The sequence below is a fragment of the Mercenaria mercenaria genome, chromosome 6 (assembly GCF_021730395.1).
Source record: "Mercenaria mercenaria strain notata chromosome 6, MADL_Memer_1, whole genome shotgun sequence".
In the NCBI taxonomy this organism is placed as follows: domain Eukaryota; kingdom Metazoa; phylum Mollusca; class Bivalvia; order Venerida; family Veneridae; genus Mercenaria; species Mercenaria mercenaria.
In genome coordinates this window covers 47,350,023-47,373,577 of record NC_069366.1, presented here as the reverse complement: position 1 = coordinate 47,373,577, position 23,555 = coordinate 47,350,023, and the positions used below count along the sequence as shown (strand labels likewise).

The window sequence follows — 23,555 nt, the reverse complement described above, 5'->3', positions numbered from 1 at the left end:
TCAGTCTGATTTTACCGTCAGGGGAGGTAACTAGAGTCACGGATTGGGACTAGGGTGCTCTGTGCTTCCGAGAAATGTACCATTACCTTTTGTTTTTTATTGGTCAACAAATGTTTTATTATTTGACGCTGTTATTTTTTTATACAAATTCATCAATACTTGTATTGGCATTTTTTATTCTGTGACGAAAACTTTTATTATAGAGGCGAAAAATTGTGATGATAAATGACTGACGAGGAATAGGTAATACTTGATTACGACAATGATGATAATAATGATGATGATGATAATGATTTAACTATAATCGAGTTGAACAGGTGTCGACAACACGTTAAACGAGTGTATGCACGGGTCACTTGGAATTTAAGTATAAATTTCTATCTACATGAGTATCAATCAAGACGTCTCAAGTTTGTTAAGATTGTTTTTGACTATTTACATAGGACGTTCCAAGTATTTTTCTCCACCTCTTTTCAATGTTGAGAAGTTACCAGTAAGTTGTGGAGAAATCTATTTTTGTAAATCAAACTGAACAATGTTTTTCAATGTTTGAAAACCTATGATAGATAAGACATAACAAATAAAATGTATCGTCCTTAAACGTATGATGACTAAACAGTGGCATTTTAACTGCATATAATTAATAGAACTCATAAGGTTATAATGATTTAGTTTCATCATTCTATTTATTTTTCAGTAAGAGTACAAGTGTCGCATCATGATATCTGAACACAGCGTTCACATTTTTAAAGCAAATGGAATTTAAAAATCTAATGTACATTTATATAATCTCTTGTCATTTCTAACTTTCGGTCAAAAATATTGTGATGTTTCCACTTCCCGACAGAAATAATGTAATGTTTTCTTTTTTTCTGCCAGAAATAATGTAACGGTTTCACTTTCAGTTCTCAATATTTCCAGGTATGAAAATGTTGAGCTAGTTACAATTATTTTTCTGTCCTAAATTCTAAACCCTTCCTGTGATCTTTTATCACTTCAAACATTTTATTCTGTCTTACATAGTTTTTGTAGTGGTCTATTGTAAAAGATGAATAACATAAAGATACAGATACAGATACAGATTGTTGAAGAGTAAGGAGACTATCAACGAATGTACGCCATGTTTCCTGGCTCATTTGGATGTCAAGTAGTTCAATGTGTTCAAGGTTTCTCATCTCGGATGTAACAGTGAGAGCATTCGTATCAATATTTGCCTCAACTAATCTGAGTTTCCGTAACTGATGTAAGGTATGTACCACAGAATCCACTTCTTTGTCATATGCAAAACTACGATATAAATCATATCCAAATTGAAGTTCTGTCAGACTGCTTGCATTTAACAGAAGATCAATATCTAATGTCCTAGATGAACGCAAATGTAATTTTTCAAGATGTTTAGTGTTAATGTCAGGAATCATCACTCGGTTACAGTTTAAAAGTTGAAGTATCTGAAGCTTATCATTTTTAGAAAAATCAATCGTATGACCTTTACAATAACACTGTTTGCAATCTACACGGTTCAATGAAAGATATCTTAGACGTGTTTCTTGTATAAATGAGCATAACAATACCATCTCACTTTGGGGTAATTTACTAAAAGGAATGTACAGATATTGAAGTTGTTTCAGTTGTACAATCCATCTCCATATTTCATCTGAGATTAAACTAGCATAAACAGATAACACATTCTCTGGTATTATTCTTTGTAGAAAGGACATCTCTGTAGAGTAGAGTATGATAACATCACAAAGACTGAACATCGATTGATCATCCGAATTTCCCTCGGATAGACAGTTGAACATAAGATGCTGAATCTGTTCAAGTTCGTGGATTGGTTTGTGCCACAAATACTCTGTCAGTTCGTCTCTATATGCTATCATATTTTCATCCCTAGATACAATAGCTGAAATCATTTTTGACAGTTCTGATATTAAGTATGGAGACATTCCACATATCATTTTAAGAACATTAGATAACTGTAGTATGTCGGCAGCTGATTTACAATTTCGAAATAGTTCTTCCAAAACAGTATCTTGATGTATTGAACACTGATCTTTGTTATATTGACCGGATACATGTACAGCGGCGAAAAACTCAAGATAGGATATGTGGATGAATGCTAACCTAGTGTTCTCTTTTGTCGGATCAAAGCAATTCTCTTCTACCAGGATTCCAAACTTTATGAGTGTAATTATACAAATATTTGACACACCTCTCTTTCGCAGTTGTTTTCTGCCGAATGCGTTTGACCCCGTTTCTGAAGTCAAGGCTCCAAATGCAACTCTAGCTAATGGAAGGAGATATCTTTTGTTTGCCTCACATCTGTCAAAATTATGTAACATTACGGGGAGCTTCTCGTCTTTATCCTCATTTGTATCGCCAATTTGATCTTCTTCCACGTCTTCTTCCTCTTCTTTGTTCTGTGTCCAGCCAAGCATGAAATTAATAATATGACTGTATGTATCACTTATAGACTTTCCAAATTCAATTTCGTTGCAGTACAACCATGCCAGTTGTTGCAAAAGCAGAGGGGTTTTCTCTAGATGTTTAAGTTCCGCCGATTTGACTTTCTCCATGAATGCCCTTGAAGATATACCTTTATTGTTAGACTTTGACAGGTACTTTTCAGTGAAACATTCAACTGAATTTATATCAATTCCTAATAATTCTACTTTTTTGTCACATTCTGAAGATTTCATGTTGAGTATTCCTTTAGCTGACGGTCGAGAAAGTGTAATGACCGTTGCATGTTTTGCTCTGTCTCTTTTTGGCAAACCATAACTGATATGTGATAAACGACATTTATCTTTTGGAAGAGTCCATTCATCCAATCCGTCTGCAACGATAAGACAACGTTCCGATTCTCGCTCAAGTATTCCGTTTATCACGTCATTTGCCGCAAGACCGGCGTCTGTAACTATCGCTTTGATCATTTCAGTTATATCGCTTAGTCCTGACATTTTCTGCAAGGGTACGAAGAAAAGAAAATCAAAATTTCTAATCTCATTAATATTATCTGTATCTGACTTCTTTATATCTTCGGAAGTAGCTCCGGTATCAGGCTCAGTAGAACTGCCACGCTTGCTGCCAGAAACAATACTGACTGAATTATTTGTAAAAGCAGCGCACCAGTTTTGAATCATCATTTTACAGAAAGAACTTTTCCCAGTTCCAACATCGCCAACTATATAAATTGCTTTATGTTTTTGTCCATTTGTTTGAAATATTTGACGATATCCATGTATATATTTTCTTTGGGGCGTGCGCTTTTCTACTTTTCTGTCTTGGCCATCATTGGACTTTGTTTGTTCTTCTACTGCCATTTGTGGTGAAACATAAACTTCGTTTATGCTGATGTCGTTCTCTTGGGATTTTAGAGGTGAAATAGATGTTTTTACATAATGCTGCTGATATAATTTCACCAAGCCATTCTGAAGCGCTGGAAAAGAATCACAACATTCTTAAAGTTTATAATATCATACAATGATCTATAGTTACTTAAAACTATTATTCAGACAATCTCTAACTTCTTAACGTCACATCCTTCTGTTTATATATTCTATTTCTCGACTTTAAGTAACGGATGAATAAGGCGGGATGATGACACTAGTGCGTTTCAAAAACTGCGTCAGCTAAACAAGTTTTTAAATCTTTTAACAAAGCTACTTGAAATAATCTAGAGCTGCTTTTGCGAAAAGTCTCCAACAACTGCCTAATCATCTAAATAGTAAGTCAGTCCTTATAAACTGTTCACTCACTATAAATATACCGTTGAAGAGTAAAAAGGCTGATTTTGGGTAACTCAATGAACTTGGTCGAGGAGTTACGGTCAAAAACATTTGGTTCAAGTTTGGTAAAGATCGGATGAGAAATGTTCGACTTAGAGCGCGGACAAGAATAAAAAACAAACGATTTTCGGTAATTCAAGGGCCATAATTCCGAAGTACCTAGGCCTATTTGACTAGTTAACGAACTTGGCCGAGGATTATAGTCAAACACATATTGCTCAAGTGATTTTGATGTTAAAGTTGACGTCATAATGCTCTCTTGCCGGTCAGCGCGTCAACAGTTGTTTATAGCAGATTCTACCACAACAATTGCTATATAAACATATATCAAACAACATATGCATTATGTGAACCCTCCCTGAATTGTGATAAATCAGGCGGCCAACCATTTGAAGGCCTTGATTTATAAAATGTGCTTGGCTGTTATATTTTACCCCCGACTGTAACATATCCGAACAACTCCAGTGACAAACGGTTGTAAAACATAATGAAGTCTATTCTCCGAAATTCCATAATATTGATGTCATAACGATTTTTCGTTAGACTCGTTACACACAAGTGAAGATCATAACACTGTGTCAAATAAAGTCTCTGAATAATGATAATTCTATTCACGCTAGTGTGAATTGTTTGATTTCTAGTTTATATTTTTAGTTTTATATATAAGTATTCCTCAAAACTCCGTTATGTTGTGCTTTCCAGCCGGAATATGAATTGTAATAAAATATTGACAGAATGCTAAGATGTAGTTAAACTGTGCGTAATTGGAAAAGTTTACCAGTACTAACCTGTTCTCAGTAAGTAACTACCAACTTCTCCACATGAATTAGGAGTGGAGGACGAATAATTTCAGACACAATGTCTTTTCTCAATAGTCACGGACAACATACGCCTCGCCCGGGGATCTAATTTACGAACAAGCGATCCATACGTTTACACTCTGCCTAATGAGCCAGTAAATGACAACTCCGTAATATAAGATGGTGGGGGAAAAAAGGCTGCAGACATTCATTACTTTTCAAATCGGTACTGAGAGTTCGTATGATCCTCTAACTAACAATTTTGTCAGTTTAACGTATTGTGCTCTACATGTGGTTCTTAGATGAATTAAAAAAATTAAAGGGCAATAACTCTGTAGTTACCAAAGAGATCCTGCTGGAAGATAGGCATGCACCACCGCCAATTATAATAATTTTCATGATCCATCAACAGGACAGTCAAATCAAATCCAGGGGAAAACTATGCTTTCACTGAGTCAACGGGAATTATACATGTTAGCAAAGGTGATGTGCTAATTAATAATTATTTGAGGTTTTGTGATTTTTACTAAAATACTTTTTGAATACTAAACATTTTCAATTTCGGACATACGGACGCACGCACGCACGCACGGACGAACAGCCAGACGGACCTTGTTGAATCTGTACCCTCTGTCTTTGGCGGGGATAACACTATCTTGAAAAAAAAACAAGACTTTTGTTGTACCCAACTGTATCTTTGCCTCAGCACTAGGTACACAGTCTCAGACTCTTTAAATATGGGTGACAGAACAGTGCTTAAGATCAGTTGCGCACCCTACAATGTGCAATGTCAGTTCAATGTAGGTCCTTCTCGATCTTTTATATATGAGGCCTCGAAATTTAATCATAATTCAAGCTCGAAGTCGGTTCAATGCTGGAAAGAGGGCAATCTTCATAGTACCGTTCCAGAACTTACATTCTTTCAAAACTGACGTAAACAACAGTAGCAGACGTTACGTTAGACCTGTGCAAATTACGTTTCCTGGCATGTATTGGATAGTGCAGACGGCGGCATAAGTACAGTACTTCGCCCGAGATCCAGCTGTCTTTGACATAACATGCATTCTGCTATGTCCCCATCCAGACTGAATATCGGAATACTCGTTCAGGCTTTAAACATTACCTTAAGGTAAATTCGGATAGGTGGGTCGCATGGAACCTTTTGAGGCGGTACTTTTCAAACATATTCAAAAAGTTGATGCAAGAGAACGGATCAAATATCTAGCTTTTCGAATTATAACTGTCGAAATCCCTGTTCCAATAGATGAAAGGTAAGAGATTTATGCATATCGGACGGGAGTCCCGGATGTAGGAAAGTCTGTTATAACGAACTACATTTATCAAGTAGATTCGTGTATACCTTTTTATGTAGAACAGGATAAAATATAAAAACTTTTAAACTTGCACTTTGTTCCATAGTTAAAGCCTCAGTTAAAAAGTTATTATTCTATAAATAAGTAATACTAAAACAGAACTGATGTTGTTCTGCACGTCCGAGCTGTGGTCTCCACTTAAAATAAAGAGACCTCTGCCATCACAAATATTTTGTCAAGATATTTTGATCAGTCGTTTTACTCATAATTGATATTTAGTGTTTTAATTATTAGTAGATCTACTGAAATTGGTTTGATTATGTGTCAAAGATTTAACGTTACTGTGGGATGAAATGAAAATATAAAGATAATGTTTGAAACATGTGATTTTCCTGGTCACGTGACGGAATTTTTGGGAGATTATCACTGTTGAGAATTAAGTTCGAGCTGCAATGACGTTATTTTTACGTAGTTTTCCTGCGCTACATTTAAATATGCGTAAATGTGAAAAAAGTTTTTATGGTGGATATAGTTTTTCTAGTATTTGAATAATACTGTATCCAAGAAAAATAATCTATTACTGGAAGTTGGTACATATGGAAATTTCTGTCTCTCGGGTAACTGATTTCGTGGTAACTCGGTAGAGCCTCGTTACCGCCTAAACAGTTACCTTCGAGCCGGATATTCCCATCTGCATGATTCTTATAATAACACATAAAATTACTTGAATTTGAAACTTAGACTTGCAATGCTGTTTTGCATGAGATGAGATTTTGAGCCAAATCTTACTAGGTACTATTAATGAAAAAGTAAGTTTGAACTGGTAACAAGTAAGTTTTGCCGGCAAACAGGTGAATCGGGAATAGGTAATAATTAGCTAATAAAATTTCGACATTAAAAAGAATTTCAGTCTCCAGATTTTGAGTTATATGGTACTATAAATGAAAAGTATGTTTAAGTAGGTAACAAGCACATTTGCAAGCCCGCAGGCCGACCACAGTTCCCGCGAATCGGGAATGAGTATCTAACTCGACGTTCCTTCGATTACTACTCATAAGAATCAGAGAATCAACAAGAGCTGTCACAATTGGTGTCAAATGCCCCCGAAGCGTGCCCAAGAATGCTACAGCTGTGTGCGTAAAAAAATCACACATCATTTCATTTCATGACCTTGACCTTGACCTAAGAGGCCCGGGTCATAAGCGTGACACATATTCTCAATATGGTTAACATTAAATTGTGTTTCAAATTATTTTCAAATCCCCTGATAAATGGCAGAGTTATGAACGAGACAAGAAAAAATCTTTGACTTCTCAGTGTGACATTGACCTGGGAGCTAGGGGTCTGGGTCTTGTGCATGACACCTCATCTCATTATATGGAACATTTATATCAAGTAATTTGAAAATCCATTCATCATGACAGAGTTATGGACTGTACAAGAAACAGACCATATTAACCTTTAACCTCTAAGTGTGACCTTGATCTTAGAGCTAGGGGTCTGGATTTTACGCACGACAGGTCGTCTCATTATGAGGAACATTTATGCCAATTAATTTCAAAATCCCTTGATGAATGGCAGAGTTATGGACCGGATACAAAACAGACCCTGTTAACCTTTGACTTCTAAGTGTGACCTTGACTTTGAAGCTAGGGGTCTAGATCTTCCACAGGACATATCGTCTCATTATGGTAAACGTTTATGCTAAGTTATTTGAAAATCCCTTCACGGATGGCAGAGTTATGGACCGGACACGAAACAGACCATGATAACCTTTGACCTCTAAGTGTGACCTTGACCTTGGAGCCAGGGGTGTGGGTCTTGCGCATGACACGTCTTCTCGATATGGTGAACATTTATGTCATGTGATTTAAAAATCCCTTTATGGATGGAAGAGTTACAGCCCGGACAAGAATTAACCGGACGCACGGACTCACGGACGGACAGTGCGATTTTAATAATATGCCCAACCTATAAACCATTTCAACAAAGAAAATTATCTTTTCGACTTTTTACAGAGCAAACTATGACCGATTGTCGAAAAATAAACTAATACCATAGCTTTCTGCAAATGATATAATTTTATTATGATAGTATAAATGTTAGCTGGATACGGTACGCCTTTGCATGGCTTTTAGTTCATATTCATAAGCAAACATGGAACGGAAATGGGTAATATTAAACATTTGTCAAAAAACTAACACCTTTCCCTACATGTAGTTTACATTATTACCTTGTTTTCCTTCCACGTAGTCTAACTTTTTCTGCTGATTTTGACGTATTGTTTCCAGATTGTCTACTCTACACTCCAGTGTTGTAAGACGCTGAAATAAAATGACAACGTGGCGATTTCTAGAAGTAAACCACTTAATTGTAACGTAGTGCAGTTGTGGTGATAAAAATAATGGAACTAATTAATGGCATGTATTTAACATATTCCGTATAGAACATATATTACATACAGTAAAAGCAATAACCTGTTCAAGCCGTCCAACTCTTTCATATAGTGTCTCATTCTGATTGTCTGATTCTCCCAAATTGTCTCGCAGAACTTTTTTTGCCTCTTCACCTACCGCTTCAGTAGCTTCTGCTTGTTTCTTAGCAATGTCATCTTTGGCATCTTGAATCGTTTGTTTCAGTTCCTCTGCATCGTTGGTAATGGATGTTAGAGCTTCTCTGCAAACATCGACCTCGTTGTGTGTGGTGATGATAAAGTTCTCTTGCTTCAACTGACAGAAGACTTATATTGGTTATTACGGATGTTTTTAAAGGTTGTGAAGAAAAAATAGCTGCAATAACCGACCAACTGAATGTGAAGCTTAAAAATTGGATACGTCTGAGATTATATGCAACAATTCGAACAATCACTATAAGTCCGGCTGCTTAAAATGAAAATTCCAGATTGGTTTTAAATGTAAGTGATACAACTGGAAACAGGTATAAGATTATCATTTTCTATGTGTCATAAACTCATGTAATACAATAGTTTCAAACACCATACCTGTTTAAGTTTTACGACTGCTGATTGAGCATCATGTCTTGCTTTCAGTTCTTTTTCATCCTCAAGAATTGCTATGATTTCATCTATACATGCATTCAACTTGGTGTTTTCCATTTCCATGGTCGGTGAATGAAATAATTCATTTCTTCTTTGTAGAATCTGAAGAAACAAATAACGTCATTATTTGTTTGTTACAAACAATACAACAAAGCGGACAATAGTGGATAGCTAGTTAAACTATTATTGCTAATAAATGAAATGGCAAAGTTATGTTATTTATAGATCGAAAGGAACAGTCGCGGTTACAAATCATGATCAGGCGGGAATATACACGACACGATCGGGCTTTAAAACGGAAGTCTAAATTTATCAGGCTATGTTGAACAGTAATTTTCACACAAACAAATTCGTCACACGTGTGAAAATTTCGTACGAATTCCTCACACATTGCCTGACAAATACGTACGAGCATGTCACAATTAGGTACTGTGAAATTTGCGAGCTGCATTTCTTAACCACCTCTTAGTACCAACGAAATTTGCACAAATAAATCATACATGTGTGAGGAATTCGTACGAATTCCAATTGTCTCTTGCTAGGGCTGCTCTTTTTCACCATAGCTGTTTGAGTAGTCCAAGATGTGTTTATGAAAGTGACGCCCTAACCACATCCCAACCCCCACCACACACACACAAACAGTGGGTATGTAATTATTTGTAGCATGTAGCGATTTGACCTCTGAATAAATAAACCATTTAAATCATACCGTAAAATTTAAAGATACTCATCAACGAATTTTAGCTGACCTTTGACCTAGATTTTACCGCCCTTGACCTTAAATCTAGTGTACCTTAAAATACTTGTAAATTCATCCGGCGAAGTATGAAAACTCTGTTACAAAAAACTCTTTACGTATTGAGTGATTCCTGTGATAGTGACCATTTACATAGTCATACAATGTCCCTTACCAGCTAATATTATCACCGAAAAATTACTATTGTTAATGTCAGGTTCCATGGTCTGATTTTACCAAGGGTTCTGCATGTTATCACAATGAGGTTATAATCTAAGCCAAGTTTCATGAAAAGTCTTCCGTTTGGCTAGGGCATAAGGAACGGAAACGAAATTCCAATGCTGAATTCCTTCAATGGTGACCTTGACCTTGTAACAGTGTGCCTAGAACATGGAGCATGTCGTTTTGATGATTTGAGCATTTGACCAAAGTTTGAAGTACAGTTTTTTAATACGACACATCGTGGTGTAATATGATGAATACTTAAGATGCTTAACTAATTCTAAAATCCCATCATGAATGACAAAGTCACAGGCCGATCACCATACTTACAAAGTGAAATTCAACAAAGTTCAAAAGTGCGCCATGACCTCTCCCATTGAGCACGGACCTGAGCCTTACACGCAACACGTTTTCATGTTAGACCTTCCGTCCACTAGGCCCCGGAAGGGTTCCCGAAGGCGGAATTCGCAAAATCAGGATGTTTCGCTATGTTCTGGAACCCTCGAGTGTCCTTCTGGAAACCCTTCTGGCACTTCGAGGCCAAGTCATTATCGAAAAAATCTTCGGCATCCAAATTCTAAAAGTTTTAAAATTTGGACACCAAATGCTTTATTCGGAACGGCTTCGGGGTCTTCAGCAAACCATCATGTTGGGATGTCCAGGAAGCCTTCGCCATTTACCCGGCATCTTCGGAAAGCCTGTAGCCATCCCGAGCGGTCTTTTCGAGGTATGGGTAGGAGACTTACCTCACAGGTTTAGCTCAAGGAAGAGCAGAGAAAGACAGAGTGAAGATACAAGGGAATCCAGGTACCAATCCTTAGCACTTCCTCGAATAGACACCCTTGGTTCCTTATATTAACAATACACAGGGGCTTTATTCCTGGGAAAGACCAGTACTGAGCCCTAAAGCGTGAAGTCGCCATCCTCTGGTGAGGCTCGAACCCGGGACCTTCTAGTCGTGATCTCTACAACTGAGCTATCATAACAAGATAGTACTGCGGCATTATATATATACCCCGACTCTTCAAATCGGCAACATTTCAGCATTCTATCGGCAACGATTCGGCAGCTCTTCAATATTTTCTGCAATGTTACCGCAACCTTTCCACATGATCGGGAAATATTCGGGAACTGTCGGCATTCTTCCGCGTCGCATTCGGCTAATTCGGATAGGTTTCGGCGTTTATACCACAACCGTTAGTAGGCCTCTCCTCGAATACATGCCGAACGAGCCCGATGGCAAGGCTCCGCCCATTTTATTGATTAATGATCCCGAAAGGTTCCCAAAACTAGCAAAATTGTATCGGCAACCCTACCGCAAAGTATTGGGCTGTAAGTGGACCGCATGTCTTATTCTTAACATTTTTGCCAAGTCAAATTGTAATCCCACTATGCATGGCAAAGTAATGCCCCAGACACCACCAACAACATCACTATTCTTATATGGTGATAATCAATAAAGTTCAAAGTGCACTGTGCTCTTGACCTTTATGCTATGGACCTTGGTCTTGCACCTTCACATTGTCATGATCCGTGAATCATGAAGTAATTGACAAGACACGAAATGTGACGGACAGAAGTATCAGTGTCAAAGGATTATCAAGATATTGAGTGCTGAAGAATATGACATTTTATCTCCTGTGACCTTGACCTTTGATCCAACGACCCAAAATTCTACATGGGTCATCTACTCTACTGAATATGTCCTGTCATCGTGTGAAAAATGAAGCTCTACTAAGCATAGCACAATATGCTCCCACACCGTTCTGTCTAAGTGGCATAAACTTTTGTTTGGAATGTGTGAAATTTTCGTATGAACAATATTTTACATATGTTTTCCTACTTTTTTGACTTGTAAAGTATACGTTTCTGCTTTGAGTTTGGTATAAGTACAGAACTTTTTTTTCACAAATGTGTCACATATTCGTACGTATTTTTCACACATGTGACGAATTCATGTGTGAAAATTACGGTTCAAAAAGGCTATCAAACCTAAATCCGTTAGTAGGCTATGAACGGAATTTGAGACTTAAGACATAATCAGGTTATAAACGGATTTTGATACTTAAGATATGATCGGACTATAAACGGACTTAGATACTTAAGACACGATCAGGCCATGAACGGACTATGGGGCTTTAGACACTGTCAGCCTATGAACGGATTATGAGGCTTAAGACACGATTTGACTATGAACGGACTATGAGGTTAAAGACACAACCAGAATATGCACGGACTATGAGGATGAAGACATGATCAGGCTATGAACTGACTATGAAGCTTAAGACACTGTCAACCTATGAACGGATTATGAGGCTTAAGACACGATCTGACTATGAACGGACTATGAGGCTACAGACACGATCAGAATATGCACGGACTATGAGGCTGAATACATGATCGACTATGAACTGACTATGACGCTTAAGACACGATCAGGTTATAAACGGACTATGACACTTAAGACACGATCCGGCTATGAACCGACAATGAGGCTAAAGACACAATCAGGTTATGAAACCGAGTATGAAGCTAAAGACATGGTCAAAATATGAACGGATAAAGACACATAAGACACCATCAGGCTACGAACCTACTAAGAGGCTTTAGACACGGTCAGGTTATGAACCGAGTATGAGGCTTAAGACACGTTCAGGCTATAAACCGACTATGAGGCTTAAGACACGATCAGGTTATGAACCGACTATGAGGCTTAAGACATGATCAGACTATGAACGGACTATGAGTAATGAACCGAGTATGAGGCTTAAGACGCGATCAGGCTATAAACCGACTATGAGGCTTAAGACATGATCAGAGACTATGGACGGACTATGAGTAATGAACCGAGTATGAGACTTAAGACGCGATCAGGCTATAAACTTACGATGAGGCTTAAGACATGATCAGACTATGAACGGACTATGTGTAATTAAGACACGACCAGGCTATGAACGGACTAGGAGGCTTAGGACACGATCAGGGTATGAACCGACTATGAGGCTTAAAACACGACCAGACTATGAACGGACTATAAGGCTTTAGACACGATCAGGCTATGGACGGACTATGAGGCTTAAGACACGGTCGGACTATGAACGGACTATGAGGCTTAAGACACGGTCAGACTGTGAACGGATTATGAGGATTAGTCATGACCAGGCTATGATCGGACTTTGAGTCTTAAGACACGATCAGACTATGAACGGACTATGACACTTCAGACACGATCAGGCTATGAACGGACTATGACATGATCAGGCTATGAACCGACTATGAGGCTTAACACACAATCAAGTTATGACCCGAATATGAGGCTTAAGACACGATCAGGCTATACACAACGAACTATGAGGCTTAAGCCACGATGAGGTCATGAACTGACAATGAGGTTCATGACACGACCAGGCTATGAACGGATTAGAAGGCTTAAGGCACGATCAGGCTATGGACGGACTATAAGGCGTGAGACATGATCAGGCTACGAACCCACTATGAGGCTTGAAGACTTGTTTAGGCTGTTACACTAAATCTTTTACCAGAATGTGTCACTAACTCATAATTAGGCTGTGAATCTAGTCATGATCAGGTTGTGAAACTACAAACCTGATGAGACGACAGACTACTCATGCTCAAGATATGATACTATACTTATGATCAGACTGTGGAACTGAAGTTATTATGTGACTGTAACACTTAAATCATGATTTAAGTAATCAAGTAATTAAAGTAATGACTAGGCTGCAAAACCAAAATTATTATCAGGCTATAGGCCAAAAGTCATTAACCTTTGAAACTAAGGTTATAGTCATATTTAGGATTTGACATCAATGACATGGTAAAACCATGCATCGGGAGAACAGAACGCAAGAAACTAAAGTCATAGCTTTGAAATTTACAACAGCCCTCATTCACACAAGTACTCATATATGTTAACAAGAGCTGTCGGAGGACAGCAACGCTCGACTATTCAACAGCCTTGTCGATTGAATGAATACGAAAGTCAAAAAAGGGACATAATTTAGTAAAAAAGCAAAATAGGGTTATGGAACCTACATAGTGCTTATCAGCTCATGACAGTGGACAAGTGTGTGAAGTTTCAATCCATTCCCATTAGTGGGTACTGAGATACCAGCTTACATATAGGAATTTAACCAAAAACTCCTAAGTTGAAAAAGGGGCATAATTTTGTAAAATGCGAAGTTGAGTCATTTACCCTTTGCATTGCATGTCATATCATGACAGTGAACAAGTGTGTGAAATTTCAATCCTTTCCCATTAGTGGATACTGAGATACCAGCTTACATACAAAAACTTAACCAAAAATTTCTATGTTGAAAAAGGGGCATAATTTTGAAAAAAAAGCAAAATAAAGTTATGGGACCTGCTTTGTGCATGTCAGATCATGACAGTGAATAAGTGTGTGAAGTTTCAATTCATTCCAATTAGTGAGTACTGAGATACCAGCTTACATACAAAACCTTAACCAAAAAATTCTAAGTCGAAAAAGGGGCAAAATTATGTAAAAAAGCAAAATAGAGTTATAGAACCTGTGCAATGTAAGTCAGTTTATCACAGTAAATAACTGTGTGAAGTTTCAATCCATTCCCACAAGTGGTTACTGAGATACCAGCTTACATACAAAACCTTAACCAAAAATTCCTAAGTTGAAAAAGGGGCATAATTTTGTAGAAAAGCAAAATAGAGTTATGGAACCTGTGCAATGTAGGTCAGTTTATCACAGTGAGTAAGTGTGTGAAGTTTCAATCCATTCCCACAAGTGGTTGCTGAGATACCAGCTTACATACAAAAACTTAACCAAATAGGGACGCGGACGCGGACGCCGACGCCGACGCGGACGCCGACGCATGGGCGAGTCCAAAAGCTCTACTATTCTATGAATAGTCGAGCTAAAAAGAAAAATGAATTCACGATACGAACCTTTTGAAATATATCGCCCCTGTTTATGTTGTCAGACAAGTGTGTTTTGTAGCTGATATTGTTGATGAAAACATGAAGTAACCCTGAAATGTCAATATCGTCTGCCGTAGACTTGTCAGAATATCCTGGTGCATTGATGAAACATTTTGCGATCTCCCATGGAGCTGAACACCATTTCTGTAGATCTGTATTTTTCCAGTTTGGTGAAGGCGGTGTCGATGCGTGATTTTTTAGAATTTCTTCCATAATAACGTCGCATACTTTAGCAGGACAACGCTGTTTCTTTCTATACAGACAGTTACAGCTGTTTTGGCCCCATGCACATTTGTTTCTGCCTGCATGATCCTTCTTACAAGTATGCAATGGTCGCAGGTTTCTAATGCTGCATTTGTTACAGCTACGTCCGGATATGACGTCCTGATTAATTTTCCTGCGTTCTTCTTCAACCACATCATCAGCAAATCCTTTTATACCTTCTTTAAGATATTTATACGCCAGTCCACCTCTCACCCAGTTTCTGTATTTCTTTTTCTCCAACTCTTCTTGGTGACTCATTTCACAGATATTTTACTTCCTGTTATCCAACTTTCGTTTTCGATGAATTTCTCTAAACATTAAAGAAAACTTTAAATGTTTTGATTATTTACAGATTTTGATTATATGTTGATTTTCAGTATACATGTACGAATAATTGTATTGATGAAACATTGTATAAGATGAAAACGAAAGTAGGGCGAACGTGATTTATTAGTCGCAATTTCCCGAATCTATGTTTGGTTAAATAAGTACAATGTAAAGCCTTAACTGGTAAAATCGTTTCTTGTTCCGCATTTTTGAAGTTTTAGCATTCGCCATATAATTGTGATACAAATTGTACTGAATGTATTGTACAATTTTATTAACCTGTCAAAAACATGTTTCTGGCTTTCATGTTAAACTTATATATAGTGTAGGCTATAAGCCAGATGATTGTGCACTTTTTAGAAGAGTTTCAGATTTGTATGATTCTCGCGTATTGTATCATAATATTACAATTTTGATGTAGAACCAATCGCTGCATGAAGTATTTTACAAAATATAGGCCGATTTTTATGAAAACTTTACCAGTGGAGATTTTCATTGTACTTTTCATAACTTTTTTATTTTTTGATCAATTCTAAAAATATCTGGTACAAATATTTGTCTTTTAAATGCCGACGCGACACATATATTTGTTTAGTGTTTGTTGCAAAATTATTGGACCGTGTCGAACTTTATTTATTTAAGCATTCTGCATGTAAAAGGTGTATATATTGACTTATTTTGTAAAAATAAAAAACATGTAAAGATTAAGGTTGGAGCCGTGCCAACTAGAATTAACATAAAAGTGGATAAAATGTCAATGTACGCATAAGTAGATTGATCTGAAACTTTTTAGTTAACAATTTCATTGCAATGTTTTCAAACAATGTTCAGAAGCTTATGACAAAAACAACTGGACCGTGACAAATAGTATGTATTGCAAGTATGCACGTATTCATTTGTAAATATTGACAAATACTATAAAAATCATGCAGATGATAGCCAAGAAGACGTTCATATGAAATAAGGCAAAGTATCAAAATGAGCTTTACGACTTTGTTACTACTCGAAATGCGCAGATTCTTGAGAAAGTGCTCAAATAAGGAACGAAGGTAGTAATTCGTCGAATCTGCCCCTGTGGTCACACTGAAAACTGAAAGTAGTCTGTGTCAGTATATAGTGTTCTTTTCCCGTCTAGATAATGTATTTAAATGCCAAAAATAAAATGTACTTAAACTTGAATGTCTGTGGATGATTTAGAGCTACGTAACGTTATATTGTTCTATGTTTGTGTAGAAACTGCAGGGTAGAATGTAAGTGAATGTACGTACCTGCTGAAGTCTTCCTGCGCAATATTATCGTTTCATCAAGTATCTCAGTCACGTGACCATGACTTCACTGCATTATGGAAAACCCAATATTTTTTTTTTACTGATTGAAAAAATTAAACAATTGCCACTTCTTACAGGTACGAAGATAGTTATTAGCTAGATATGTCCCTGAAGAGCCGTGGCATTTCTTTCCAATTTCATTCTAGAATATTTCTGCAAAAATGTTATCATTTTTCCATCTAGCTGGAAACTTTGATAAATAATTGATATGTAAGTTTGAGCAACCGGATGACGTTACATCATTATCATTATTATTGTACCACATATATATAGCGCCCTTTCCATGATAAATATGCAAAGACGCTTTACATAGCACAAACGAAGCCTAGCAGGGCGCGAAATTAATCGTCTTTAATAGATCAGTTAGTTAATGTTTTTTACGATATTGTATTTTGTTTCATGATTAGATCTGCATACATCAAATTTAAAATGCTAGGTATCTTACTATCGTAATGTAATTTTAAACTGTTTTCTATAATAGTTCAATTACCATTTGTATTGAACATTATATAGATGTTGTTTATGTAAAGCACTTTTGAACGTATTTTTATATGAAAAGAGTGCTATATAAATATGATATACAATGATGATAATAATAATAATAATAATAATAATAAAGGGAGAGAGAGAAATCCCTTCTGGATACATGCTTGTCCGGTTAACTTAGCTTAGTTCTTTGTGAATAGACAATCTGGTTCTTTAAACGTGTCCGGTGTATAGCTACGATACACACAAAGCCGTCTTTCCTTGGAGAAACCAGTACAGTCCTCTTACCGGACGTTTTCTCTTCACTGCACAAAAAAAGAAACAATTTCTCCACGACAGTTTTAGAATCCATCGAATGTATGAAACGAGCTCTCTGTTAAATACGAAATTAAATGTATCTTTATGTCGAGTTCTTTGTATCTTTATCAGTTTGTTTTGCAAAACAACACACACTTTTAAAATTTTGTTATGATGTTTGAGGTGCGTGCCAGGACGACACAAAGAAACGTGCAGGCCAATGCAACATCACGAGACACCCTAAAAGCCACCATAGATAAATCAATGACATCATTTACATCTGACAACATACTGAAGTTATCACGTATATCGCAGAATAATTGAAGACGAGTTTCAGATGTTATCACCGACGATATGAAATTGTTTAACGGGCTGAATAGAAAACGACAAGTTTTATATAAAAAAAGTATACATATCTTTTTTTTTCACATTTGATATATCTATAAAAGTTCTGTTTTCGCTCTAAACAAAACAGATACATTTGATAAAAAATATCTTACCCGATTTGTCTATGTCTATATATGGTTTATTCAAATCCCCTTCGTAGATGTAAATATTTCTTTGTCCATTTTAGGATTTCTGTGTACTGAAAACTCATTTTGATGTGTCCAATCAAGAAATGCCCGAGTCATATATACATATATTGATGGAAATGATATCTCGACTTGACTTATTGTACACTGGCTTACGAAAGAGACATTGAGTTTTGGTTCTTGTGCGATTGTAGAGTCAACGGTAACTCCTAAACATAGTCATACATTTCCCTCCAATCATTTCTCATATAAGCATTTAATTTTGTACATTTGCTAGTGAATCACACAAAGTTTTACTAACAATTTCATAATCTGGCTTTAAAAACGAACCATTTTCTTGTGGAACTTAAGAATTTCTGAGCCCACTACCTGTTCTCTTCATTGAATTTTCCTCATTTCTCTAAGAGGGTCCCGAACTCCACTTCTACTTTCACTAAAATTACACAGACGAGTAGTCGTATGCGTACACTTTAACCTGATTTGCTAAGGTTTTTTGTTAGAGATGGTATAAATGTCCCATTTATCTTCTATCAATTTAAAATTACGCGGGGAGGATCCTGGACTCCATCTCTGTTTTTTACTCTAGTTATGCAGCCGGGAAATGTGTACATTTCAACCTGATTCTCTCAAATTCTTTATCAGAGATGTCTTAAAATGCACCATTTTGTCTTTTATAATATCAAAGTACTCTTAGGGAAGACCCTTGAAATCCCATCTTTACTTGTTTTTTAACTTTACTTTACAATTATGCAGGCCACTAATGCAAACATTTTAACCTTATTTTCTCATATTTTCTTTCGAAGGTTGTTTAAAATGCACAGCTTTGACCACGAACACAATCCTCTACGTGTACTCCAATTATGTAAGCAAGTAGTGTGACATTTTGCCCAAATTTTTGTCTGAAATCGCTTGAAACTAACACAGTTGTATTGTATAGTGTCAAAACTTTACAATACCTCAACTTGGCTTCAATATTGCAGACGAGTTGTGAGTACATTTCTGAAATGTTTTGTCGAGATTGTTTTATCTGAAAAAACTAAAAATACACCATTTTGTCTTGCAGAATTTCACAGAAAATCTCAGGATGGGCCCCTGTAACACTGCATTAACATATGCTACAACTCCACGTGCTTTCTATAGTTGAAGAAAAAAAAAGTTCAAATTAACTGATGAATTGTAAAATCGCAGTTTGTACCTAAAATCTGAAAAGTAGATCCCTCGGAAGCACCGAAAACAAGGCAAACAGTGAAAATTGCAGACTCGGTTTGATTGAGTCTGTACATGAGCAGTAATAGAAAATGCAACACTACCCACGCCCCCTAGCACCGGCTTAAGCAGAATTCAATCTTCAAATCTAAATGAGTTGAAATCAATGATCCCGAAGGACCAGAAAATATAACAACACTGAGATGAAGTCGGGGCGACTTTTTACGGCTTTTAACCCATGAAACACTATAGCGTAGTCACACCCGTAATTGTATAGTTGCTAAAAACAAGTTCAGTTACAAGGTTTACTACAACTTATATTCTTACTTCATGTTTACTCATATAAAATCAAAACAGAAAAATGATAACGAATCTTAGAACACAAATTTTTATAGCACATAAACTATATCTTGGGGTCTCACAATTAGATTTCGTCCAAAGGACTTACAGTAAAACATCTTTGATTGGCATTTAAGTTATAATTTTTATCTACTTTGGAGGAAAGGCAGATATTACACATCACGCACTAGCTAGAATATTCATTAGATAGACATCATATATACCACGTCTGAATTAACATATTACTAAAGTTACGAATTATGAATTTAAACACACGTGATAAAGCTTGAAAAATACAAGGATACTGTTAATAAGGAACGTGATGTAGCATACATATAACACCTGTTGTTTACAACATTGCAAACAGAATTCGTGACCCGGCAAATTGGTTACATGTTTAACTTTAAGATAAAATTGAAATGCAATATATATGTAATAGATGTACATTGAATAGACATTAAAAGTAAATAAAATCAATTACAAAATAATAATTCATACACACATTATAATACAAATATATGAATTCTGCCTTCGTGTTTTTTCAGGGCTTGTTACGGCACTGATGTTTCTGCGCATTTCTAATGTCTATTTTATAAAAAATTAGGGTAAAGGTCTTGCTTATTATCGTGTCACCCCTTTTAAAAGGGCTAGCCAATTCGGTTTATGAGACACATTTATTGTGCGTACCACCTGCCTCCCAACTCCTAGCACTTTGCGAAGGGCCGGGCGGATAGAAGTCGGTAACCGTTCATCTAACTTGCTCGTGGCTCACGAACCGGCCTTTTCGGAACGAGTCCCATGACAAACATCCCCCTTCGACCTCCTGATCCCGAGGAGGACGCCTTAACCACTGTGCCACGGTCACCGGTAAGTGTCGATACATAGAACATGAAAATGTGAATAAATACAAGGGCCAATTCCCCACCCCCCCCCCCCCCCCCCCCCCCCCCCATCCCCTTCCCCCTCTTATCACCTGGCGACTCATTTTGTAGATTCCCAATGACAATCGTTTTCATATTAAGCTCAATATACATGTATGCATGTATGAAGACAAGGCTTTGACATGTTCATTTATAACCAAACATTTTATACTTTGCGTTGCGGATACTAAAAGGTTATTTTTGTTTATGACTCCTGGTTAACTTTAATTTCAAATGTCACTAGATACATATTGTTTTATTAAACGGCTTACTTAAATATTTGTAATGGTGACAAACCTATAGCCAATAATTGTGTTTATGTTTTTAAATTTCCTTTACTCGCATCTGACCTTGATCTGAAGGTTTAAAATTGTTTTTGACCCTGAAAACAAATTGTTGGATATTTCTGAAGTACAGAAAACTGAAATAACGGTGCTGAAAGCAAAAATCTGATATGTGTCGGACACTGACAGCCAAAGATACACGGACAGACGGACAGACAGACAAATTTAAAATATTGAAAAAATCTCGTAGATCACGAAATGCCCCCTCCAACCCTTGATGCATTCAGTAACTGCAAAAAAACACAACCTATTCGGTCATTGTGCACTGAACGTTTGACGTACTGACATCAAATCAAAATAAAAGGTCATTTGCAAGTCATAAATGACCTCTAGATCAAATCTGATTTTAGACCAAAGCATTTTCTTGTTATTTGACAACATATTTTAACTGTTCTGGGTCAATGTTTTACCTGTGATCTACTGATCTCAAAATCATCAGGGGCCATCTGCTGGTCATGATCAACCACCCTATCAAGTTTCGTTAATTTCGTAATTCTAATCCTAAGCGTACTCAAGTTATCATTCGGAAACGATTCAACTGTTCCGGATCGCTGTGAACTTGACCTTTGACCTACTGGTCTCAAAATGAATAGGAGTCATCTTTTGGTCATGATCAACCACCCGATAAAAGTTCGTGATTCTAGGCTTAAGGGTTCTCAAGTCATCGTCCAGAAATTGTTTGACTGTTCTGGGTCCATGTGATCTTGACCTACTGATCTCAACATCGACATAGATCATCTGTTTGTCGTGTCAAATCTCCTTATCAACTTTCAAAATCCTATGCCAAAACATCCTTGAGATATCATCTGGAAACGGTATACCTGTTCTTCATCAATTTGACCTTGACCTTTGACCTACTGACCTCAATATCAGTAGTGGTCATCTGCTGGTCATGATCAATCTTTCTATTAAGTTTCTTGATTATAGGTCCAAGCGTTTCCAAGTTATTGTCCAGAAACAGTTACTGTTTAAATGTTCCGGGTCACTGTGACTTTAACCATTGACAAAGTGACCTAAAAATCGATAGAGATCATTTGCTGGTCAAGACCAACCTCATTATTGACTTTCTTGACAAGCATTCTTGAATTATCATCTGAAAACTGTAGACATGTTCTTCGTCAATGTGATCTTGCCCTTTGACCTACTGACCTCAAGATCAATAAAAATCATCTGCTAGTCATGATCGACCTTTCTTTTAAGTTTCGTGATTCAAGGACCAAGCGTTTACAAATTATCATCAAGAAACTGTTTAATTATTCCCGGTCACTATGACCTTGACCTTTGACCTACTGACTCAAAATCAATACAAATAAATTTGCTGGTTATGATCAACTTCTCTATTAAATTTCATGACCCTAGGTTTAAGCCTTCTTGAGTTATCATCCGGAAACCGATTGTTCAACATATTAAAAGACCGACAGACAGACCGACCGACTTCTAAAAAACAATATACTCTTCCTTCTTAGAACGGGGGCATAAAAATAGGGCTTCACAACTAATCAACATGTCATTTACTACTTACAACATCGTTTTCGGAAAGATAGCTAAACAAAACTTTTCAAAAATCAAACATTAAATGTACCATTATAAGTGTTGTCCAATTTTTCTATAATTTTACAAATTCAAGGGCCGTAACTCTCATACATGCATATCTGTTTCAATTTTTAGCTCCCAGACTGATTAATAATTTCCTCCGACATACATTTCGCATAAAATGTTGGGAATTTGTATTTCATAAAAAAGTATATGGTGGGTGTTGTATACTAATACATTTTATAAATGATTTCAAGGGGCATAACTCTGACACTGATTATTTACCATAAAAGGCTTGGTAGAGGTGGGTTCTACATCTAAACTGTTCCGTTATAGATAGTAGTATTGTATTACATAAAGATCAAAGCTCTTCTAAAAAGTGCACAATTCGGCCATATTTTCAGCCTTATAGCCTACACTAATAGGCGCGAACAGAATATAATGAAAGCCGGGAACATGTTTTGACAGGTAAAATAAATTGTACAATAATACTTTATTCATTATCAGCTTATAGATAAAATCTGGAAAGTAGATTCATCGGAAACACCGAGAACAAGGTAAAAAGTGAAAATTGCAGATTATGTTTGATTGAGTCTGTTCATGAACAGTAATGGAAAATGCAACACTGCCCCCCCCCCCCCCCACCAACACCGGCTTAAGCAAAACTAAATGAATTAAATCAATGATCCCGAAGGACCAGAAAATATAACAACACTGAGATGAGTTGAATATACCAGTAGAAAATGAATTAATTAATACAGAAAAAATTGTGAGAAAGTGTCGTGCTATAATTCTGTTAAATCGATTAAAAGTTTATCTAAATGTTTACCTCTCCATTTTAGTGATTCATCTCAATATGATTACTGACATGCGCACAATCGTTATCTATTTCAGGTAGGCCAAAATAAGTTTTAAACAAGTTTGTGATGTCTTCATTTGGTTTAAACATATTTTATTTTCCAATATTTTTACAACATGATTACAAATATACAATAAAGGATTGGACAGGAAGCTTTATAAGCTTAAGGTTGTCCTCTCCCTTTTACAACAATGTGCATATATAGTTCATGGCAATTAGAAACCTTCA

At 36.6% G+C, this 23,555-nt stretch overlaps 1 protein-coding gene across 2 annotated transcripts; it reads right to left on the bottom strand.

Moving 5' to 3' along the window:
- Nucleotides 1-658: 658 nt before the first annotated feature.
- LOC123549072 (uncharacterized) lies at nt 659-23,344 on the bottom strand. Of its 2 annotated transcripts, none has more exons than XM_053545773.1 (6): nt 23,298-23,344; nt 14,859-15,465; nt 8,903-9,061; nt 8,379-8,630; nt 8,135-8,225; nt 659-3,439 (listed from the first exon to the last, which is right to left on the bottom strand). In XM_053545773.1, exons 2-6 carry the CDS (start codon nt 15,411-15,413, stop codon nt 948-950), a joined length of 3,549 nt encoding a protein of 1,182 aa, XP_053401748.1. In that variant the 5' UTR covers nt 15,414-15,465; nt 23,298-23,344; the 3' UTR covers nt 659-947. The 2 variants fall into 2 exon arrangements, with proteins under 2 accessions (XP_053401748.1, XP_053401747.1); XM_053545772.1 differs by lacking the exon at nt 23,298-23,344 and adding an exon at nt 16,472-20,593.
- Nucleotides 23,345-23,555: the final 211 nt, after the last annotated feature.

Coding starts and splice junctions, on each gene's coding strand:
- LOC123549072 (XM_053545773.1), bottom strand. CDS start 15,413: ATGAGTCACCAAGAAGAGTTGGAGAAAAAGAAATACAGAAACTGGGTG. Junction 8,226..8,378: donor GAGTTGGACGGCTTGAACAG/GTTATTGCTTTT, acceptor ATTTTATTTCAG/CGTCTTACAACACTGGAGTG. Junction 3,440..8,134: donor CTACGTGGAAGGAAAACAAG/GTAATAATGTAA, acceptor ATTCTTTTCCAG/CGCTTCAGAATGGCTTGGTG.